Source organism: Brassica napus, chromosome C6 (assembly GCF_020379485.1).
Source record: "Brassica napus cultivar Da-Ae chromosome C6, Da-Ae, whole genome shotgun sequence".
NCBI lineage: Eukaryota > Viridiplantae > Streptophyta > Magnoliopsida > Brassicales > Brassicaceae > Brassica > Brassica napus.
Window position 1 is genome coordinate 47181600 of NC_063449.1, and position 24948 is coordinate 47206547.

A 24948-nucleotide genomic window follows, 5' to 3' on the forward strand; every position below is an offset into this window, starting at 1 on the left:
CATCATACATACATAGTTGACCAAAAGAAAAACACACACACATAGAGATGAATAGATAGGAACAATAGATATTTTCATTTCTAAATTGTTAGAACATGTATCTAGAACTCTCTCTACGATAAACATCGAATGAGCTCACAGACTGTACACCGTGGCATTTAGCTTCTATCTACAAAGTCGTTACTGAATTTTCTAAATGCATGATATATTACGGAGTATAATATTTTTAAGCGTCAAATTCCGAGACAAAATCAGCGTATTCTCGGCAATTATACTATTTAACAGATAACATATATGCTATAAATATGTATGATATTGTTGCTAGTTTTGTTCGACTAATTTTTTTATTATGATTTCGATTTTTACGAATAGTATATGCAAAAGAAGAGATGGTTTACAGATATAGAATTCAAGATTGAGATTTTTAAGAACACTTTTCCCATTGCCCTGGAAAAATAACTCAAAAACAAAAGTTCTCAATCACACACACACTCACAATTCATATGCTATGCAACACCTTGCATCTCCATATATAGGAAAGTAAACTTCCTAAACTCACAAAACAATTGACATTTAGGTAACTCCTAAATATTCTAAACGTTTCTTTTTCCTTCCCAATCCATAATTTGGTAGGAATAGAATAACTTGAGCTTCAAGTTATCTTCAACCTTGGTCTAACAACAGACTGGTTAAACATCCATAACAGAATCTTAACCCAAAGCAATCTATAGGCATGGTTTTTAGATATGAAACACTATAAATAATGAATTTAAATATGCCCAATAAAAAGAGTGGCTATGAGATGTAATACATGTTCAAAGAGAAGAATCAATCGATTGGCTTGTGTCAATTGTCAGTGTTGACGTACGCCTACATTAGAGCCAATAAGAGTATAGAACAAAAGATCGTAAGAAAAAAATGTTTTTAGTGAAAGTGGAAAATAGCATCAAGTATTCTTTTAATACAAGTCAAAAGTATGAGATGTATCCAGCATGCTTAAACTTAGAGAGCGCAACAACATCAAGGTAAAATCTACAAATGACGTAATCCGATCAAATAATCCATTTTTTGGCATTCTTGTTTTAGAAATAAATCCATATACACTATATTATACAATGATTCACAGTAAAGCGTCCTGCCTTTAACTAAACTGTATTTTCTTTGTTTGACATCCAACAAAAAAAAGGTTGTTTAGCCGATTCAAGAACATCGTTTGCAATATTTTGCCTATGAAAACAAACAGCTAGATGTCACACTACCAATCAAAAGTGCTTCAAAATTTTCATAATTCCAATTAACAGTTTAATTCTTTTACCGGTCCACTAATAAGAAAGAAAAACAACATTTGAATTGTAAGTTTGTAACTAGGTGACAGTCTGCAACAAAACAAGAAAAAAAGTTAATAATTGGAAGAAAACAAGAAAAATGAACAGAGAAATAAGAGTAGGCCTGCCATGTATGTTTAAGGCATATAATAAAATTGCCATTTTGCTAAATAACACACTATTTTACCTGATATTATCTTAGTTTATACTTTATAGTATCACATAATAACTTCTTATAAATCATTTTAGTCGGTCTGCACAAAAATAATGTTCCCCACTTTTTAATTATTGTATAACCCATATTCATCTACTTGAATAATTTATGCTCAGATTTATACTCGAATGTCATTACTCTTTTGAGTCAGCTTCAGCTTGTGATTAATCCTCTAATTGGTTTAAATATTAATTATACACGTATCCACACACAAAAAAATCAAGAGATTCGACCCCGGCGACTAATGCACAACAATCCCTCAGGCAACAATTCTCATAGACTATAACATTTATAAAAAAAACCTAAAAAAAATGTTAATCTGAGATTAACACAAAGCTTGCTTCAATAAATCTTCATTGCTGATAAAAGTTCCGTGGAAACCATAAGGAACTCTCGATGGAAGCGTAACCGTAGCTTCGAGCTTCAGACTAACTGCATTTATGATTTGTAGTTCAGATCTCACATTTTCCTCGTCGTGAACAAACACCATAACGTAACCACTGTCTTCTGTGGCGTCACTGGAACCCTCCGGCATAAACAGAGGCTCTCCTCCGAACTTACCGTCACCGTATATATATTTTTGAACTTCTCCGGTAGATAAGTCCACTTTCGCGAAACCGGACACTTTAGGCCACGGTTCGGTTAAAGCAAGGTAAGCGAACCGCGTTTTTCTACCTAAAAGATTCCGGTTTACCATACCGGCTTCGAGATTTAATTTCTCGGAGATAACCGGCCGACGCGTGGACTCCCCTGTTTTCAGGTTTAGTCTTATCTCCGACAAAACACTCTGAAGTGTTTCGTCGTGTTCGTTGAATATCGAGTCGGGCGGCGTCATGCATGACCCGATGACGACGACCTCGTCTGTCTCCGCCTCTTCCCAAGCGTTCCAGAGATGGAAACAGAAGCAGTCTTCCACCTCGATCCACCGCATCGACGAAGCGTCTTCAGCGTATTTGCTCAAAACACCGAATCTTGATTTCTTGTTTTTGTCGTAAACCACCGGAGAGCCGCCGCGGATCATCTCCGGTAGCCTGAACACCACTTGCTGGTCCGGAACCACGACGAAGTTCTCCGTGATCGCGAAGTCGTGGATCATCGTCGGTTGGTCGAGCGGGATCTCGACGTCGGGGGATTTTTGACCGGCCGATGAGAATCTGAAGTATTTTAAGTAAGGCTTCGAAACGACGTCGTAGCTGAGAGCGAATAGCTCGCGGGTTTCCGGGTCGAGTTTCGGGTGGGCGATCATTGTCGATTTTAGCTGACCGTCAAAATCGTACCGGCCCGAGGTTTCTAAATCTCCGGTTTGGGTGACTTTTACGTGGTACGGTAAATCGTCTTCGGACATGGCTAAGAGATGACCGTTGAAATAGACTAAACCGGCATTAGCTACACCGAGTCCTCGGGTCGGGTCTACTAACCCGAATAGCCCACGTGCGTTGAAGAGCATAAGCTTAGCGATCCCCAAGTGTCCGTGAAGCTCTCCGATCGCTTTGGGGAAAACAGACCGGCCGAGCTCTCGCTCTTGAACAAACCGGTTTGTTTCGGTAAACCGGCACGAATAACTAACAGAACCGTTATTAAACCGGACCGCGTGAACCATACCGTCTCCGTCGAATAAATGGTGGCCGGAGATCGGTTTGTGAAGCGGGTTAGCTCCGTTTCTGACGTAGACTCCTTGGATACACTCTGGCACTGTTCCCGTCACCGGAAGGTTGTGCTTGACCGGTTGCTCCGGGACCGGGAAGAAGTTTCCGGCAATTTGCACGGCGGGGTCCGCCGTTTTGGGGAGGGGGTGACGGCGGCGCTCGTGGGAGACCATGGCGTTCTCCACCGCGTCTAAGATCGTAGCGGCGGTTCTCTGTATCGGGTTGTGACTCGTTGTTTTGGTGATCAAGGAGGCGACGTCGTTGCATAGTTTCTTCCAAGACGGTGGTTGATATGTCGCCGGAGACTGGAGAGAAGACGAGATGGAGAAGGTTTTATTGTTGGAGAAGGAAACAGAACAGGGGTTTAGTTTCTTGTTTCCGAGTGTTGATGAAGTTGAGAATGATAAGGATTGAAGATTGTGTCTAGAAGAACGATCAAGAAACTGGGTTGAAGTAGAAGGAAGTAAGGTAGTAGAAGTAGAAGCCATAATCAAATGATCCTTTGGTTTTTTCTGATAAAACGCTGCGTTTTGGGGTTTTCTTCAAGGCCGAGTTTGTGTTTTGTCCATACTCTTTGTGTTTGTGTGTGTGTGTGTGTGAGAGAGAGATGTGAATGAGTATATGGCTAAAACAAGGGACATGAGGTTCTATATATATCTGCAAGGAAGAGAGAAGGGTATTATTGCCTCTTTGCTTTGTCATTCTTACATGTGTCTTGTGTTTATGATCTGATGATCCTGATTTTGCTGGTTGTTTGTCAAAAAAGAAACAAATATGATTTTTTGTTTAGTATTTATTTGTCCTTTTATTCAAATGAAATTTCATAAGTTCTGAATTTTTGGTTATATATTACTTTGAGACATTAGATTCATCGAATCATATACTAAGGATTATATCTTTGTGGGTATATTAAATTCAGGTGTTCAAATAAGGTATCAGTTCAACAACAACAAAGAAAGAAAGAAATTGTTATATGTTAATTGTTTTCTTGCCACCTCCTTGTTTATGAATTAGGCTTATAGAAGTATAACGATTTAGATGATACCAACAATGTGAGATATTAAAAAAAAAAAAAGTGAGATATTCGTTAGATAGGTTACAATCGTTAGTTTTTAAATTCTAAGTGATTGTAATATTTTTATAATTTCACTTTTTTAAAATTAGGTGTGAGATAATATGGATGTATCTCGTGTTCAACTCTTTCGAAGAACCTACGTGAAACTACCTTCAGTTAGAAAATAAATATGTATGTAAACCAAAAATATGTTATTAATTGGACATCATAAAAATGAGCATGCATGCATATAATAACATGTGAATATTTAGAGATTAAAAAGCCATATGGTTTGGTGTTCCACGGCTAATGGAAGTGGGGACTGGCTTTTTGGTTAAGACGCGTTGTTGCCTTCACATCCAACGTTTTAATCGCACCAAACGTGGCATCTTCTCCATTTTGCGACTTGAAACTTCCAGAAATCTAAAAAGTTAATATAAGATAAGTAAATATTTGTAGAAACCATTGCATTTTTAGAGCATTTCCATTCCTAATTCATGATTTACTTTAAAATAAAATAAGAAATAAAGTAATTAACAAAAAATAAAAATATTAATTCATAAATAGAATAATTTTTTTTTTGTTTATTACTCTATTTTTCACTCTATTTTGGAGTAAAATATGAAATGAAATCGGAAATACTCTTACTGGAGATGACATAAATATGGTGCACAAACACCATTTAAACATAAATAAGTCACTAAATGATATACACTATAAAGTTTAAAAAGGTATAATGTGCCTCACGCGGCTTGCTTGTATTTTTTTTTTTGTAAATCAGCCTTCAAATTAAAACTTAAAACGGTTACATTATGGATAGAGCATGTTTGGCCACACGGTCAGCTCTATGATTATCTAGTCTAGGAATGAACTTAAACTCAACGACATTAAAGAGGGTAGATAGGAATTGAATATCCTTGAGGAGAACGGCGATCTCGACATGTCTTCCCCTTGAATTCACCAAATTAATGAGAATCTGAGAATCAGAACAGATGAGGAGTGTTAATCCCGCAATGCAGAGCAGAGGTCATGGCATCTCTCAATGCCAAGGTTTCCGCAGTTAGGGGCGATGCTACGAAGGTAGCTGTCGCTGAATGAGAGGAGGATGAACCCGCATCATCAATGATCCAAGCAAGTCTTGCACACTTCGTCGATGGATTCCATGCGGCGTCCGTGTACATGCAAGTTCTAGACGGGACTAGATTGGGATCCTGGTTGATGCGAGGGTTGATTTGATGATGGGTAGGGTTTAGATTCTGAGCAGAGGTCCACTCGCGGGCTTCTCGGATCGCCTTCAGGATTGTCTCCTCTGGTGAGAAGTGGCGTTTTTGGAAGATCAATTGGTTTCTGGAGATCCAGAGGTTCCAACAGATCCAAGCAGAGAGTACCCCTGGGCCTAGTCCTGTAGGCGGTAGGGAAGGAATCCGTCGGAGCAGGTCAAGACAGGTCCACGTAGTTGTAGTGAGAGTTACAGTCAAGGTCGAAGCCAGCGGAGCTAGGTCCCAGACTTCTTGGGCATACGTACAAGTGAAGAGGACATGGAACGCAGATTCAGTCTCATTACATCGAGTACAACTGTTTGATAGAGGTATGTTTCTGACTGAAAATTGTTCTCCAACTGGTAAAGCATCATGAAGGGCGCTCCAGAGGAAAAGTTTTATCTTCTCTGCTGCCTTCAGATTCCATACATTTGCTAACCAGTCTTGATTCATCGAATGTACAGGTCTCTCTTCATTGATGAGTGTCTCCATCTGCGTTTTGTATCCGGATTTTGTGGAGTATTCACCTGATTGGCTTCGGAGCCACACCAGTTCATCAGGGCCGTTGCAGATGGAAGGTTTAATTTGAAGTACTTCTGCCTTATGGAAGGGAAGAACGAGATCGATCTTGTGGGTGTCCCATTCTGTGGAATTGTCCATCATGAGGTCCGCAACTAGAAGATCCTTAAATGCTTCTGGGGCAGGTCCAAAGGGTCGCTGTTGGCATAATGTTGACAACCAAGGATCATGCCACACGCTGATGTTAGTACCTGTGCCGACAATCCACCCCAAGTGTTTTACTAACAGGTCTCGACCAATCAGTACACTCTTCCATCCATGGGAGGATGATTTAGCTGCTTGAACTGATAAAAAATGTTCTTCCTTACAGTGCTTCCCCAGTAAGCATCGAGCAAGGAGACAGGAAGGTTTTGTGATTATTCTCCAGCTTAATATCGCTAGAAGAGCAGCATTAAACGTATGTATGTCTTTGAATCCTAGACCTCCCAGTTTTTTTGGTTTTGCCATCTTCTTCCACGAAATCCACGACATTTTCCTCTTATCTTGTGTAGAATCCCACCAGAAGCGCGTTAGCAGAGATTGGATTTGGGCGCAGAGGGTTTGGGGGAGCTTAAAGCAGGACATTGCATGCGATGGTATTGTGGCTAATACAGAGCGTAGCATCACCATCTTCCCTGCTCTGGATAGATGTTTTGAGGACCAGCAAATAGCTTTGCGCTTCATACGATCGACTATGAATCCAAAGGCATCGCGCTTCTGGCGACCAAATTGCTCAGGCAGTCCTAGGTATTTCCCAAAGCCTCCACTATTTTCTATGCCTAGGATCTGCTTTATCTGCGCTTTTAGTTCATTGCTTGAATTTTTTGAGAAAGAGACTGCAGATTTTTGAGTGTTGATTAGCTGCCCCGAGAGTGATTCATAGGTAACTAGGATCTTGTTTAGCGTTTGGGCATTGGCTGTGTTTGCTTTGCAAAAGAACATAGTATCATCTGCAAAGAGCAGATGATTTATGCTTGGTACGCCTGATGCAAGGGCTATTCCTTTCAGTTTCCCATTCCTTTGTCCCAGGTTGCATAGACTTGATAGGAGTTCCCCGCAGAGGATAAAGATATACGGGGATAGAGGGTCACCTTGTCTTATTCCTCTGCCGGGTTTGACATTTCCTCTTGATGCATCATTGATTATGAATGAGAAGCTGACTGTCGAAATGCATTGCATGATCCAATCTGTGAAGGTAGGGTGAAAGCCAAATCTTAGGATAGCAAGCTTGATGGAGTCCCATTCTAACCTGTCATAAGCTTTGCTCATGTCAGTTTTGACAACCATATAACAATGTTTCTTCGCCTTTGACTTCTTTAGGTAGTGTAGCAGTTCATGGGTGATCAAAATGTTATCTGATATGGCTCTTTGTGGGAAAAATGCAGATTGGGTTTCGGTGATGAGGTCACCAAGGAGAGGCTGGAGGCGCTTAGCTAGGAGTTTCGAGATGATTTTGTAGCTCACATTGCAGAGCGCTATCGGCCTGTAGTCTGAGACCTTCATAGGTCTGAGTATCTTTGGAATCAGCCTGATGGGTTTCGTTGATCGAGCTTGGCATTTGGCCTGAGTGAAAGAACTCTTTGACCTCTCTAACCACATCGTTTCCTATCACCTGCCAGTTTGATTGAAAGAAGCAAGCTGAAAAACCATCAGGTCCCGGTGCCTTGCCCGGGTGAATGGAAAAGAGAGCGTTCTTAATCTCCTCTGAATCAGGTAAGCGAATCAGTCTCTGTTTTGTAGCCTCAGAGATGATTGGTTGGATGGCTTCATTGATCACTGCTTCCATATTGTCAGGATCACGGGGAACAGTAGTGAAGATATTAGCAAAATATGTCTCCATTGTGGCTGCGATATCTTCCTCTGTGAACATCGGCTTACCATCTGCATCCTCAATTACAGTAAGTTTATTGAGTGTTCTTCTTTTCCTAGTAGAGGCGTGGAAAAAGCCTGTGTTCTTGTCTCCCAAGTTTAACCTGAGTTGTCTGCTTCGTTGGTACCAATGGTCTTCTTCGTTCTTGTATGTTTTTTTCAACTCTTCATAGAGTCCAGCAAGACGTGTTTCATTGGGTATAGAAGCCGACAGTAGCTGGTCAATTTGTCTCTTTAAGTCCTCCTATCGCGTCTTTAGCTCAACTTGTTGTTGTTTTGACCATTTGATAATAGTTGTTCTGCACTTGTCAATCTTCTGTTTGACCTTAAGTTGTATCTCCTCTGCCCAAATATCTTCCACCAGTTTTTTCACTTCAGGGTTGGTACTTAAGGTCCGGTCGTATCTAAAGATTCTCTTCTTTTTCTTTCGCAGGGGTTCAAAATATGTAACAATGTGTCGATGGTCAGAACTTTCGAATCTGAGGTACTCGCAGCGGCCAGACGGATAAAGTTCTGCCCAAGAGCTATTTGAGAGCGCACGGTCTAGGCGACACTTTTCATTGTGATCCCATCGTTTTCCCTTCCAAGAGAGGCAATTACCAGAGTGTTGGAGGTCATAGAGGTCACCTTCGATAAGGAAAGTTCTGAAGTCTTCAATGGATCCCTCTGGTCTTTCAGGTCCTCTTTCTTTCTCGATATTACCCGTGAGATCATTGAAATCTCCAGATAAGAACCAAGGAGCGTCACGCACCAGAGCTAATGCGGAAAGGAAGTCTCAGGTTTGCTTTCGCTTCTTCTTATCTATGTCTCCATAAATGAATGTAGCAAAGCTTAATTTCCCTTCATAGATCAACTTAGTGTAAAAATAATTTTTACAAGAGGAGACAACTTCAAGATCAATTCCCTCTTTCCAAAGTAGAGCTAGTCCTCCTCCTGCAGTTCCATGTGGAGGTACCGTTCTGATGTTCCCCAGCCTTAAGCATTCGAGTTTTTTAACCACCACATGATGGGGATTTTTTGTCTCCGAGAGAAATATGATGTCAGGATCGACTTTTTTTGCAGATTTCTCGGAGTCGTCGAACTGTCCAGGGGTTCCCCACCTCTTGACAGTTCCAGCATACTACTTTTAAGGAAGAGGAGAGGACGGATGCCGAAAATCCGCCTCCACATCAACCCGTAGCTTTTTTGGTGGTGCCTTTGATGTCTTGGGTACCTTAGGACCTTTGTGAATTGTGCTAGGACCTGCTCCATTAGTTTTCATGTTTTTTCGAATGTTCACCTCTCTGCGAGGGATAGTTGAAGGGATTCTTCTCTTCAGTGGGGATGGTTGGGTTTTTGAAATAGTACGGCGACGTACTCCAACACCCAGGAAGCTAAGTGGCGAAAGGATTACATTTCTTCTGCCAGGAGGTCTTCCAGATCTGCGTTTTGTAGCCACTGGAAGTGTTTCAGGGGGGGGGGGGGGGTCACAGGGTCCTCCTCAGTTTCCCTTATTGGCCCAAGTCGCATGGTAGCAGGGATTCTAGATGGGTTTGGAGACAGGTTTTCTCGGAGGACGCTTGGATTTACATTATGTGGGTTGTTCGATGGTGGGACTCTAAGCATCAGGTTAGCAGCTTCTACCACTTCACCAGCTTCTTCCGCAAGGCGGAAGCGTTCTTTCCTGGCTGCACTTTCAACAGGGTCTGCGCAGTTTGTATAGTTGTTCATAACCTCCCTGACTTCCGTCATTGCAGCGTTTAAAACCGTATCCGGAGCCATATCTTCGTTTTGTTGATAGGGTGGTTTAGAGGACGCTGAGTGTTCACTGCGAGGTATCATCTCAGGTGCTGGTTCCCTTGGGCGTGAGGGTTTCTCCACCCAGATCTGCCTGTGGGAAGTGTTCTTCTGGATATGGTGAGACAGTGGTTTATCGGAAAGGGTTCTATCAGACTACTGATTGAGCGGTCTCCTGTATTCCCTAGAGTGGACGGAACTCGTCTCATTGAGTTCTCTGGGGCTGTAATAGTTAGCACGCTCGTTGTGGGAGTAAGGGAGATTGAATTCTCTATTTCTCAGAGGCGGGGATCTTTGTCTACTACCACCAGAGTAGATGGGTTTTTCTCTCTCAGCTCTGTGTCTGTCCTCTCCCGGAGTAGGGTTTCGGTGGTTGTCTCTTTGGCTACGAGAGTTGAAGTGGGAGGTAGCTCTTGCGTGATACTCAGGGTAAGCGTCGTGTATTTGGTTTCTGCTATGCTCTCGCTTACTGGCTTCACTTGCTCTTTCGTGACTCTGGAAACTTTTGTTCACAACTGTAGGTCAGTCTAGTTTCTCATGGTCAAGCATGAGACAGAGGGAGCAGTGCTTCTCGAGCTTCTCATAAACAAGTGTTACTTCAACTTCCTCTCTAGTGTCAAACTCCATCGTTGCTTTCTTTATGAGGGGTTGGAGACCATCTATTAGGACTTTCATCCGAGCTTTCGTTGATGTTATCTCAACCTTGTCGAAGATACCTATGTCATTGGCCAGAGATTTTAGAGCGACGTCTGACCATAGGTGGAGAGGGATACCTTGGACCTGGATCCAAAAAGGTATTAAGTTCGGAAATTTTGGAGACAATGAAGGTTCCCATCGTTGAAGGATGAGCATCCAATGGGCAAAGTGGTAGGGTCTTTCATCGAGGACTTTTTGTAGGTCTTTCTCAGATGCAAACTGGAACTGGAAACATCCTTGGCCTAGATCTGCACCCACTGGTGCCGTCTCGACCTTCCAGTGCTCTCCAAAGAAGGCAATGAGAGACCACATCCGCTGGTATTTTGGGTTAGTCACTCTCCCCACGAGGGTGAGAGAGTGTTTACGCAAAAGTTCAGAGTTGTCACTGGTGGGACTCTAACTCTTGCAGTTCTTGGTGGGTCTTGGGGAGCAGTCACCCCCTTTCCTTTCTCAGCGACAGAGAAGCGTATGTTGCTCATGCTTCAGTTGTAGCTAGTGGTTGAGGTAATCTTTGGTGGGTTTAGGATGGTTGGGGGTAAGAAGGTTTGAAGCTGTTTCAGATAAGGTTCTTCTAACACAGGTGAGAGATGGAGTATATTAGTTGCGAGCATCAGAGGTTCATGACTCTGTCCACGGTGGGAAGTCTTTCATGTCTCCGGTGGGAGTTGCTCCGGTTGACAAGCTGCTGCACGGCGGTCCCGCAGACCACGGGTTGGGGGAAGAACCCGGAGAATAAGAGTTCAAGACTTCCTATTAACCGAAGGATATCTCCCAAAGAGGAAAAGATTTGAAATGGGCAGGTTAATATTCAACAGCCAATAGGAAAGAGCTAGGTGGTGGGCCTCACAGACTGCTGGATATTGCACACTCTCGATAAAGTCGCCTGGGAGAGAAAAAGGTTACTGAGGTATCTAAGTAGTATAGGCGAACTACAAATTCGCGGCTTGCTTGTATTAAAGGCGCTTAAGTGAGACAAAAAGTAATATTATGACAACATTACGTGAGTTCGTTACACACAATGTGCAAAAATGAAGCTTTATTATTCTTCAATAAGTCATCGAGATTGATTTGTGCCTACGTTCTACTATTCATACATGGATAGAACTCTGTCGTGGTCGGTAATTCTTATAGTTAAATTTCCTACTGAGTTATGCATTGAGATACATGCATGGGAGATGAAATCAATTCGATTTATCTAAACTAAAATGATTTATTTGAATTACAAATATCATGTATGATTATTGGGTTATGTAGAATAAAGTTTTATGCATAAATATACAAGAGATTCAATTATATCAAACTACGTAAGTGGCTAAATTAAGTTGGTTGGTTGGTTGGATCATTATCTTTTGAGTAAACATCCACTTGAAATTTGAAACTAAGCGGTTGTATACATCACAGTCCACTAAATACACCATTAATTAATCATTTTATTTCATTCTTAATTAACGGAAAATGCAGATCGATTAGATGCCCCATTTTCACAACAGATTTATAAGCTTAACTCCCTTTTGTAATAAGGGAGTTGAGTTGGAAAATAAAATATTCGATTCGTGAATTTTATGGAGAAACATATAATGTAATCGAAATATTAAAAATGGATACACCAAAATGTATTGTTTTTATGGCTATACTTCGAAAATTACGCATATATAAACCATATATATTATATATATATATATTGTTTTCCCTAACCAGAAGAGATTGACGTTTGAACTATAATGTATGAGAATTAATCGTATAGAATTACAATATGTTACGTATAATTTTTTTTGTGTGCAATATAGTTCAGTTCATGTGGCCACATGGAAGCAGCACATGCATAAACCAAATATATATAAATGATAAAAAGTATTATAACTTAAAATCTTGGTCATATAGATGAATAGTGCCTATAAATTTACTGAAATCCATTGAAAGGTAGGATACTGTTGGTCCAACAATCGCCATTAATTAATTCAACTAGCAACAAACTCTCTTTATGATTAGCTCGCAAGACCATTATTAGGAGTAACATGGTCGTCGCTTGTTTTTGTTAACTTATCTGAACCTACTAAACCTTGTTGAGAAACTTTGGATATAATGCCCAAAATTATATACTTATTTGAGACTATATAATGGATTTTAGCTTGAAATGACTGATTTATATAAAACTAAATTGCCAATTATATAATAGCAATCGAATTTCCATGTCAAACATGTGATAACATGTAGAAAAAGCAGCATGTATCCATATGAAAAATTCAAGGAGAAAGGGAGATATTATTGTAATACACTACCAAAAAGTGTGTATACAAATTAATATACACTACCAAAAAGTGTGCATACAAATTAATATGCACTATATCAATATATCATATAGGCTATAGGCTATAGGCCTATAGCATGGAATTGTGGAAGCATTCGAGAGTTTGACCAACCGACTTTACCTGAAAAAACTGCCAAAACCTTTATGACCTCACAGATCTTTGGCTGCAAATTGCTTTCACTGAGATTATAAAATTCTCCGAGACATGCGTTCTAGCGATGTTTTTGATATAATAATCGAGTTCGGATCATAAACCGTAGTAGTTTAGTTAACAAATAGTTTAAACTATTCAATAATTAAGTGTATCATACAAGAAACCAAATAATTTCATAATTAGCAACTTAATTAAATGAAAAGTCGGCTACGTATCAGATCTTCTGATCAATGAAGGGCACTGTCTACCTCATTTATTGGATTAATCATATGCTATACGTAAATGGTTTCATTTGATCTCCTTAATCAGTTGATGATACTGAATATAGTTTATATATATTATTTGTATTCACATTGATGGAAATAAATTATCACATAACTAGAGTAACATGTTGGTCGGTCTTCGTCCAATGATTAATTAGTAGCTTTAAATATATGTTAGCTGAGCGCTGCATCTATAACCATAATCTAACTATACAGATACGTACAAATACAAATGCCTTTAGCATATGATTAGTATGTAACTAAGATATGATGAGACAAGTAAGGAGTAATGGGTCCATGCATAAAGATACTCGTTAGGCATGAGAGGGTGGTGTAATTCAAAACGTGAAAATTCCCGTTCTCTCATGTGTGCTATAGGTGATAATGTCCATCACTTTCCAGGTTGAAACTACTCACATGGACTGATGGACTCACAATTATAAAATCCCCTTATGGAACGATCATAAATTAATAATACATTACACATACGCAAATAGTCGCTAAAAACAAATTCAGTTTAGTATGTTTGAAAATTAAGTGTCAATAAAAAAGTTATAAAATTATGAGTTTACCATATTAGTTATGTTGTGGAAAAAAAATATTAATTATGTTTGGGTTTCAACAAATTTTTGGACTAGTTTTGTCTTGCTTCAACCACATTATTTACCAAAATCTTTTAGCTATTAATTAAACTAAAATGTTTTTTTTTTCATTTTTTCACAATCGAGAATCAAAAACCCTAAGTTAAAGTTTTTTTAATAAAAAGAATCTTATCAGTGCCTCCAAACCAACCATAATATGTACAAGCCAGTTCATGATTGGATTGGACCGATCCGAATGTCACCAATGCTGTATAGGCGAATAAAAATGGTACAACTAACTATAGTCTGTAGTATTAATGTAAGTATTATGCATTATATATCGCGCAAAATAATTTTGATCCTAATATTCATTAGTATATTTTGTTGTCAACATTAATATTCCTTGCAATTGATGTAAATATTCGTCATTAGGGTATCAAATATACTTGATCTTAGCTTCAGTTACTACACGTATATATATAACTGATAAACAATCAGTTAGGTATCTAATTACAATCAGATTAATTTACATGTTCTGATTGTACGTGATGTGAAGTGAATGTATATGTCGATTAAGTATTACTTGTATTCACATAATTCGCCCTGAATTAACTCTTTTTTTTTACAACCACCCTGAATTAACTTTGAATACATAGAAAATAGCAAAATACAGAAAATGTATAGAAATTGGTGGGTGAAAGCACTGAAAAGCAAAGCAAATATGTGGTTCACACATTATGTGATACGTACACGTTAATTAATTTGCAGCAAAGAAAAGATAATAACGGAGCTATATTCCATTTAAAATTGTTTGGTAATTAGTCGTGTAAAAGTTTTTGTTTTTTCCGTCGGCAGTCGAGACAAAGTGAAACTTCTTTGTCAAAAAATTAAACAGTAAAAATCAAACATATTTTTTTGTGTGAAAATAAACATTTGTGTTGAAACTTGAAACCATAGCTTATAATGTTAAGAAGTTGGTTTCACAGTTTAATTTCTATGTATTTTTATGAATAGCTGTTAAAACTTTTCAGTTAAAACCTTATAGCATGAGGTATTGTGTCATATTATAAGTTTGTGTGTTGAAACTTGAAACTATAGTATTAACTAGTTAGTGTAAATATTTGGTATGAGATGTTGAAACTATAGTAGTAGTTAGTGTAATAAGTTTGTGTGTTGAAATAATCTACCCATCAGATATACTCTTTTTGTTGATGCAGCTTGAAGGCAAATAACCTGATTAGTGGTATGCTTTTATATTCCAAGGTAGTAAACTGTTGCTTGAGTTCGGTGAAAATAAATGTTTGTCAATTCAGATTTAGCGGCGTTGGAAAGAAGCTTTAGAGAAGACAAGATGAAGACCATTTCTCTGACTCTCAAGGTCACGAATGCCATAATCAAAGTATTACATATTGAAATTGACAGAACTAGAAAAGTTGCAATGAAAAATATAACAAAATAAAATAATGACAATCAAATGCAAGATGGAGGTGAAATCTTGCCACGAGTCCGACCAGAAACATTCTCACACAAAGCGGTGGCTGGACCGTCAACTCCACGGTGCACCAAGTTAATTCCGGCTAGCTCAACGTCTTTGCAAGGAGCCGTCTGGCTACATTGCAACTTCACGGCCACTTTGTCCGTCGAAGTCCCCCAAATGTTATTGAACTTCACGTTTTCTATCTGAACCTGAGAATGGGACTGCATGCAAACAAACAAAACATATTAAACCATCTTAAATTAAAACTAAATAAAAACTTTTTTCTTGTCGTGGAAGTTACATTTTTGGTACACTGGTTGTTAGGACAGTACTGTTGATCTATGATGATTGGGCTTCCGACATTGATCATCTGGAGATTCTGGAAAGTAAAATTCGAAACAATGTTCCGTGACGCCGAAGGAGCCCATGTCTTGATACGTACTCCATTACTCGTACCGGTAAAGACCGAGTCCCTAACTGATATTCCATAAACGCTCTTCTCATCTTTAAACCTCCCAAGGCTTCCAACGCTGATCCCATGACCCGGTCCGCACTTGACACTAAATACATCCAAATTAGTGGTTCCTGACAAGATCGCGATACAGTCGTCTCCGGTTCCAATGAAGACGTCGTGAATCTTCATGTGGTGCGACGAACCAATCTTGATCCCGTCAGTGTTAGGGCTATCTGCAGGAGCCCTAATACTGACACGTGTAATCTCAAAATATTCCACTGCGAAGAAGTTGAGGTGACCCATTTTGCTGTTGATAGATTTGATGCGGCTGATTCTCGAGAATCTCACGAACTGGAAAGCAATGTTCATCGGTAGAGGGCGGCAGTTAGGGTTTCTGGTGCAGTCGTTGAGTCGCCACGCGCTGGTTCCTTGGCCGTCAAGAGTGCCTCCGCCTGAGACCGTGAGATAGTCTACGTACCTGAAAATAATCCACGTGTCTTGTTTGATGGCGTTAGCATCTTTAGGTGCTAACAAAGTTCCTTTGATGATGAAACTAATGCGATTTTGGCATGGTCCCACGAATGTTACACCACCGAGGTAGAACGTTCCCAGTGGTACGAACACTCTAGCGCTTCCTTTCCATTGGCACGCATCTTTCCACGCCCTTGTAAACGCCTAAAACAATAAATCAAACGCGTGTTAATAGTTAATCAACAATACCATACACTAATTAATTAGAATTAAGAAATGAGAATATGTAGTACATTGGCGTTATCTGTTTTGCCGTCACCACGAGCACCGTAGCTTCGGACGTCGAATATCATTCTTCCGGCGGGAGCAGCGGCTGAAACGCCACTTGCTAGAGAAGCGATGAACAAAATTAACGTGAGACAACAAACGGTGTTAGCCATTTCTTCCTTCTTGTTCTTAAAGGTACTTGTTGGTCTTTGACTTTTGATACATATGTAAATAAAAGAGTTTGATGATAGTTATATACTACTACTAATGGTCAGTGGATCTCTAGATACTAATGTAAGAATTGGCTGTATCAGTGGCTTGATTTGCGTTACCGGATTTTGGTTAGAAGATATACGAGTGGCTTGATTTCAGTTATATGCAAATTTATTTGTTTCTAAATTAACCATACAAATTAATTTGTTTCTTTAACTATACCAAATAATTGATTTCTTTCTAATATTTGCTTATGATTCACTATAATGAGTTATTTGCAATTTCCCTGTTGAAACAGATATCAGTATATATGGTAAATTGTTCCAATCTTGGTTGATTAATTGTTGATTGAAATTATCAATAAATTACAAATAAATATCAAATTTGCAAGTATTTAAGTTTCGGCTTATAAAACAACATGCCAAATTTGAAAATCACTTGCCAAAGACATGTTAGCACAATGGAAAATATCCCAACGTATTAAATATTGGAATTGAAGACATCAAAACATGGTATCGTAGGGCTGGTTGTGTTGGGGCTTGGATGCTTTAATTTGGGAAATATGGTTAAGATGTAACCAAAAATCATTACTTTGGATCTGTTTTCAATTTTAAAGCAAAACTAGACCCTGATCCGCGCGCCAGCACGGATATGAATTTTCAGTTTTTAATTATTTATTTTATTAAATGACGTATTTGTAATATTCGTTCATATTATATTCATTACGTAAATATTTTTTTTCGCATCTTAAACTATCTATTTTTTTACAAATTTGTGATATCATATAAAAATTATTAAAAAATGAGTATAGAGTTAATTAGATAATTTTAAAAACAAATTTTTTTCTTTCGTGTGCGATATCATATAAATAATGATCCGTCCAGTTAATAAAAATCATGATTATCTTATGTGTAATTTTTTTTATTTTGACCATTTCTTTAAAACAATATTAAATTTTACATATTTTAATTAGAATATTTTTAATATCTTTACCTCTTTATTTGAAATGCAACTCAATATTTTTTTTAACAATTATAACAAAATATTTAAAAAATATTTTTAGATTTTGTTTGAAAAATATGAAAATTACATTTTAAATTAAAATTATCCTAAAATATGATAAGTTTTGATGTAAACGAAAACTCAAATTATGTCAAAAATAATGATATTCAATGATAATAACAATTTTAATTGATTATTTTTTTAAAAAAATACATTTACAAAAATATTGTTTGAAAGAAAATTCATTTATCTTTCAAATATAAAATGAAATTATTATAATTAAATAATAAAAAATATAAATAAAAACAATAAATTTAGCAAATGACAACTGAGTTATATTATGCTAAAATTTTCTTTCTAACAATTTATCAAACGATAAATGAGTTATGAGCAAATAATACCATATAATTTTTAAAAACATAGCCGTTCTTAAATATTTTTTAAATAAATAATTATTTTTAAATTTAATCAACTGAAAATAATATTCGTACAATTGTGTGAGTCAAATTCTAGTTTTATTGATGCATGTTATATATTAGTGCTGCACGTTTTAGGTAACATTTTAATGATGCACATTTTTAAAAATCTTCGTTATTAAAATTATGCAAGTAAGGATAACTCATGAGTTTTTTTGGTTGATTAAATGACATTATGTTCAAATTTATTTAAGGATACTTCATTAAGGTAACTGAAAAAGACAAACAATAAAATAGAAAGTTTAAATTCATTTAAGCATATTTCATTAATGTAACTGAAAAGACAAGTAATAAATTAGGCAGTTTTATTCGTTTTAGGATATTTCATAAATGCAACTGGAAAGACAAGCAAAAAAAAAGGGGAGTTTAATTAATGAAGTAAGAACATTTTCAAATGGGTACTTCTCTTTTAATAATATAGATATGACGACGGTTATCCATAGATCACTCTTGCATCTAGGGGTGGGCATTTTACCCGATACCCGAACTCGTATTCAAACCCGATCCAAAAAACCTGAACCGAAATCCGAATCGAAGTAGCGAAATACCCGAACGGGTATTGAATTAGAAGAGATTGGATATCCAAACGGGTAATATCTGAACCCGAATGGATATCCGAAGATAACCGAACATATGTATTACTAACCTTATATTTCTATTTTATATCTCTCATTTTATTTAAAATATTTATATTGATACTACACATACTTTAAGTTCATATAATATAATTCATATAATTATGGAGAAAATGATTTACTACTCACTTAAAATGCATGTCAAGTTTTTTGTTTCAAAAATTAACAAAAGTTACATGTTTTAAAATGTTATGTCCAAATATATTAATCATTCAATCTATTAAAAAATAAAAAATCAGTTAAGTGAAAGTTATATTTTTAAATATAAGAAACTTGAAAAATGAAATTTTCTTTTTCTTTCAAAATCTAAATATCCGAACCCGATCTAAAATAACCGAATTCGAACTAAAAATACCCGAAGTACAGAAATACCCGAACGGGTTCTACACCTCTATACCGAAATATCCGAAAATCTAAAATACCTGATCCGAACCCGAACGTCCACCACTAGTTGCATCTCTATTTACTACTCCCTCCGTTTCAATTTAATTGTCGTTCTGGGGAAAAATTTTCGTTTCAAAATAAGTGTCGTTTTATTGTTTCAATGCAAAATTTATTATTAAGATTCTCTACTTTATTTTTCTATTGGTTGAAATATGGTTAGGTGTATAGGTAATTGTGCTTTTCTTTTGGAAATATACAAAATCATATGTTTTATTAATTTATGTGCATAAACCTATAACGACAATTAAAATGAAACGGAGGAAGTAGTTTTAATGGACATTAAAAATAACAGAAAAGGAAAAAAAATATTTCTTCATCTGAATTTTTTTTAAATCTTGAATTTTCGTAACACGCATATCTATGAGTAGTTATATTTTGTAATTTTAATGATCATATTGAAATATATTTAAATATTAAAAATATGTTGATGAAAAGCTTATAAATGAAACAATCTATTTTTTTTTTTGTGAAAATTATCAAAGTATTTAATACAATCCTAAAAGGAGATCAAATCAAAAAGAAAACATGCAGGTTAGTCAAGATTTTTAGTCAAATTCTTACTCTGATCTGGTATAGCCAATCTTGACTTTGCCTTTGTATGTGCTGATGTTTCTGATGTTCCTGGGTTGCTGAAAATATATTACGATAATTGTGATATTAAAACTATAATAATGTTTTTCTGTCGAAATAATAATTGACTGATTAATGTCCTGAAACAATGATCCCATATATTCATGCAGTGGTTTTAAATAGGAAAGAAAAATGATAAAATGAATATGTTATATCTCAATTTAATTTTTTGCATCGTTATAATTACACGTAATTAGCGTCATCGTAAAGGTACAACCCGTACAAACGGTAACAAATTTACATTCTGCGAAAAAAATTTGGCGAATGAATATAAGTCAAAAATAAAAGGGAAATGAATAGAGGACGTTGAAACTCTCCCTGAAACATCGTATTCGTATGTAACTTATCCTCGACTTCTTGGGTCATCGTGGAAATTCTAATCTCTGTTACAAAGGTGTCTATGGTTATCGAGTTATGAATTGGTAAACTCAAGATGCGTTGTGCATATAATCAAAAGTGACCTCATAATAGTTTGGATTATTTCGATCCAATATAGTAATTTACACTCATTATAAGGCCAGTTTTCAAAAAAAAAAAAATTTAACCTCATTATGCTATGTTTCATATACTATTTTTTCTTGTTCAAAAACAGTAAATATCAAAAAGGTATAATCGGCTGGATAATGGAAAACAGTAAATATCAAAGATGGTGATGCTAAGACTCGGGTTTCACACTCAGGTAGTCGGCTGGATAATGGAATGTATCTCGACAATCACTTACTCCTACCTCATCAATGGATCGCCCCGAGGGAAAGTGAAACCGAGCAGAGGAATCCGTCAAGGAGACCCCTTATCACCCTACATATTTATCCTATGTAGCGAGGTCTTATCGGGGCTGTGTAATAGAGCGCAGAATCAAGGCCTCCTCCAAGGCCTGCGGGTGGCGCGAGGGAGTCCTCGAGTAAACCATCTTCTTTTTGCGGACGACACGATGTTCTTCGTCAAGGCAACAAGAGAGAGCTGCTCGGCCTTAAAAGAGATACTGATACAATATGAGACGGCCTCGGGACAGAAAATAAATGTGGACAAATCTTCCATCTCTTTTTCAAGGAAGACGCCAACTGAGCTTAAAGATGTGATGAAGGGGATTTTGTCTATACACAAAGAAGGTGGAGTAGGCAAGTATTTAGGACTACCGGAACACTTCGGGAGAAGAAAAAGAGATCTCTTCACATCGATAGTCGATAGAATCAAGATAAAAGCCGTCGGATGGTCCAACAAGTTCCTATCAACAGCTGGGAAGATGACTATGTTACAAAGCGCCCTAACGTCCATTCCCTCCCACGCGATGACTTGTTTCAAGCTGCCCAAATCCCTGACGAAGAAAATCCAGTCGGCATTGACAAGATTCTGGTGGGACAGTAGTGACGGAGTTCGTAAAATCGCTTGGGTCTCATGGGATTCCATGGTGAAACCAAAAGGAAAAGGAGGACTTGGATTCCGAGATTTTGAATGTTTTAATGATGCGTTTTTGGCAAAACTAGGATGGAGAATTTTAAATCAGCCCGAGGGACTCCTGAGCAGAGTGCTGAAAGGCAAGTATTGCAGCGATGAGGGCTTTCTCACTGTCCCATGTCGGGCTACCGCATTGCATGGATGGAGAAGTGTGTTGATAGGCAGAGATTTAATCGTAAGGAATGCTGGATGGGCCATTGGAAACGGAGAGTCAGTAAAGGTATGGAGCGACCCATGGCTGAGCTTAACCTCTCAAGAGAGACCGATAGGACCTGTGGCTGAAGCGCTCCAAGATACCAAAGTTGCAGAGCTCATTGACCACAACACAGGAGAATGGGATAGAGAAAAGATCCAACTGATAGCTCCCTTCGTGGAAGAGAAGATACTCCTCATCAAACCAAGCAAGTCTGGGGCTCCGGATAAACTTATATGGCTTCGTACTCTCACTGGGGAGTATACTACAAAATCAGGATACCAAACGGGACTCGAAGACAATCAAATAATACCGGCACCCCCTGCGCTGCCTGCTGATTTTGATTGGCAAAGAGGGGTTTGGAACCTACATACAGCTCCGAAAGTCAAACTTTTCCTTTGGAAAGTGATGAACCGAGCTATACCAGTTGGAGAACAACTTCTCCACCGCAACATTGATGTTGACCCCAAGTGTATTAGATGCGGCGAGACTGAATCTATCAATCATCTCCTACTCCACTGCACCTTTGCTAAAAAGGTATGGGAACTAACCCCTTTCAAACACAGCCTTGATTCGAGTGGATTAATAGATTTAGCAAATGGCTGGCCGCTGCTATGCACGCTGGATACTCTCCCCCCCCCCCACGGGACTAGTCCTCGGCCGTTTGGCCCCCTGGATCTTATGGACTCTTTGGAACGCGAGGAACACACTGATTTTTAACAAAAAACAGAGCACCCCAGAAGAAACATTAACTAAAGCGATAACAACTGCAAAGGAATGGACCAATGCACAGTGCAAGGCATCTCAATCATCACGAGCCTCCCTCTCCCCCCTGTTGACCATAACAACGGACACTGCCTCTGTGCAATCGGATGGCGCTTGGAATGGAGCTACACAGACAGCAGGACTTGGTCACCTGATAACCTTCCAGCAAGAACAATGGCCCCAAGCTTCAACAGCGCCTTTCGTGGCCTCACCTCTCGTCGCAGAAGCCCTAGCACTTAGAGCAGCGATTAACAAATGCAAGGAACTGGGAATCCAGAAGATCCAGTGCGAGTCAGACTCCTCTCAACTTATTAAAGCAATCAACGATGGGAATGCTGTAGCAGAGATTTATGGGATTGTTGCAGACATTATTATTCTATCTATGTCTTTTGTGAATATTTCCTTTGTTTGGATCCCCCGGGAAAAAAACAAGGTTGCTGATAGTTTAGCTAAGCAAGCTCTTTATGAGCTCTCGTTTGTATTGAACCCAACAGGGTTTTGAAGTTTTTTAGTTTAATGAAATTTGTGTTAAAAAAAAAATCAAAAAGATATAATCATTGAGACACATAATTAGTTAATTTTTATAATTAATAAGTTAATATTTTCTAGAAGCATAATTATCAAATAAAATTTTAATTTGTTTTGGCAATATAGTGTATGGAAACGTGCAAATTCTAAACAAGTGCAAATACTTTCTAAGATTTCTATAATTTTTCACAGGCTGCATTCGTGATGTTATATGGTTTCATCAAAGAAGGTGTGCTTTGACCCGACTAAAAAAATATGATTTTCTGGTAAAGTTAATATTTTTAGATAGTAATAGTGATATGAAAATTAAATGTTTGGTCCGTGAAGGCTGCTGGAATGCTGGACTGCTGCGTTATGTTGACGGTCAATATGTCTCAACAATGAAAGAGTTTGTATTTTTGCAAAACTGGAAGCCATGTGATTGGTATTTATATAGATTGTCCTTTCATGCATATTTTGTAAATATGCTATATACATATCCTATAAATACATAATTCTATTCACCCAACAAAACTTTTTCGTTTAAGGATTTAATACTATGTTTCAATACTAATCAAGACCTTTGTCTGGACCGATTAAGTTATATGCACACTTTTCTGTTGTTTTCGTTAAATTGTTTCTTGACTAATGTAGCTGTTAAACTCTTATAGAAAATTTGCATTAGTCATTTCATTTATAAGTAACAGCAGTATAAAAATTTGAAGTCCATATAGTCAGAAAACCCTCAATCGTAAGCATTTCTAGATCTAGATAAAAATCACTAAACATCGTTCGACCAATAAAATAATTAGGAAATTCAACTACTACGACAAATGCCATATATCGGACGAGAATTCATCATGGCATAATATTTTTTTTTTTAAACTAGTTCGTTATTTATACTAGGTGCATAGTCTCCGCGCAAGCGCGGAGTCGGCTACATAATAGGTGTATTGTATAGTTTTGTTTACGGGATTTTATTGTTTTTTTGTCTATAATGTGATTGATGAGACTTTGGATATTACATAGGTTGATGAGTTTGATATAAGAATGAACGACGAAGTCATATGTTGATATTTTTATATCTTATATGTTCAAAGTTGAGGGTGATGGAACTTGTTAGTGTTTACTTAGGTAGTTGTTTGTATATAAATCAAATAGTGCATGGAAAAAGATAATAAATTTGGATTTAAAATGTTAGGGTTTCAAAATAATTGGACCTTAAATCTGTGGTTTAGTCTAATATTGAAAAAATTGTTAGGACTTCAACTCCTTTTTTTCTCTATGTCGGGAATGTGGGCACTAATTTCCCGATTCATGTAGGTAAAATTGTTTCTTAGTTTGTGAGATTGAAAAGCGTAGATTGATTTTAAGCATGATTGATGAGAGGTTTACTTGCATCAGCTTCGTCTGCCGTGGGTGTTGAGTTTCGTCGGCGCCAGATGTTAGACATGCAAGAGAGAAGATCTGAATATGTTAATTTCGTGTTTTGTTTTTTCTTCTCTCGTGTTTTGTGGGTTCCACTCTTTGCTCAGGCTGTACAAAAGATGAAGTCTGGCTAGACTGTCTCACTTCTCTGAAGTATTCCCTTGATTAACCTCCCACCAACATCTATCTTCTGATTCTATCTTGAAGTCGAGGAGCTTCCAGAAAAATTAGCTTCCATCTGCTGTTCCGCTTGGAATAGAGAGTTCTGAAATGCCGCATAAAAAACATATTGGCAAATAACTAATGATTGTCAACAACTATCACTATACTAAATAGAAAATAAATCAAGGTTTTTTGTTCTGCACAAACTAAAATCTTACAACAGGGTTGTCACGGTCTTTTTTCAGGAGCAAGATCTTTTTCTTCCCGGAAACCATAGTCAATGCAATTCTTGGGAGAAAGCTATCCATGACAGAGGCTAAAGTTGTGTAGATGAAAAAATAGATCAGAAACACAATAGATTTTTTTCAGATAAGGAAAATATGGGATAAGTTGTTGACTAATTACCAGTTTCAGTTGTTGGTATGTCATTCCACTTGAATTTGCTTGATTGTAATCTTGCTTGGAGCTGCCAAATATGCTATGTTTACCAATTTCTAGGTTTGTTTTCGCAATCACTTGGAGCACCTAGCAACCTCAAAACGATCGACTTTCACAATGGAATCTGCTTTCAAAGATGACATGTAATGATTAGCACGTCCGACGGGAGTAAACCCATGAATCACTGAATCTGCAAATAGTATTATCCAACAAAGAATCAGGAAATAA

The 24948-nt window shown here is 37.6% G+C and overlaps 3 protein-coding genes across 3 annotated transcripts; 1 reads left to right on the forward strand and 2 right to left on the reverse strand.

Moving 5' to 3' along the window:
• Positions 1 to 1697: 1697 nt before the first annotated feature.
• On the reverse strand, positions 1698 to 3836 carry LOC106354557 (9-cis-epoxycarotenoid dioxygenase NCED9, chloroplastic). The gene has a single exon (XM_013794524.3). The coding sequence runs from the start codon at positions 3671 to 3673 to the stop codon at positions 1865 to 1867; it is 1809 nt and encodes a 602-aa protein (XP_013649978.1). The 5' UTR covers positions 3674 to 3836; the 3' UTR covers positions 1698 to 1864.
• An 8491-nt stretch (positions 3837 to 12327) lies between these two features.
• LOC106357325 (exopolygalacturonase) lies at positions 12328 to 16545 on the reverse strand. Its single transcript, XM_048759990.1, has 2 exons — positions 16399 to 16545; positions 12328 to 16309 (listed from the first exon to the last, which is right to left on the reverse strand). The coding sequence occupies exons 1-2, from the start codon at positions 16543 to 16545 to the stop codon at positions 15380 to 15382; spliced, it is 1077 nt and encodes a 358-aa protein (XP_048615947.1). The 3' UTR covers positions 12328 to 15379.
• Positions 16546 to 20418: 3873 nt separating this feature from the next.
• On the forward strand, positions 20419 to 22687 carry LOC106356009. Its single transcript, XM_013795862.1, has 2 exons — positions 20419 to 21957; positions 22151 to 22687. Exons 1-2 carry the CDS (start codon positions 20419 to 20421, stop codon positions 22685 to 22687), a joined length of 2076 nt encoding a protein of 691 aa, XP_013651316.1.
• The last annotated feature ends 2261 nt before the right edge of the window (positions 22688 to 24948 follow it).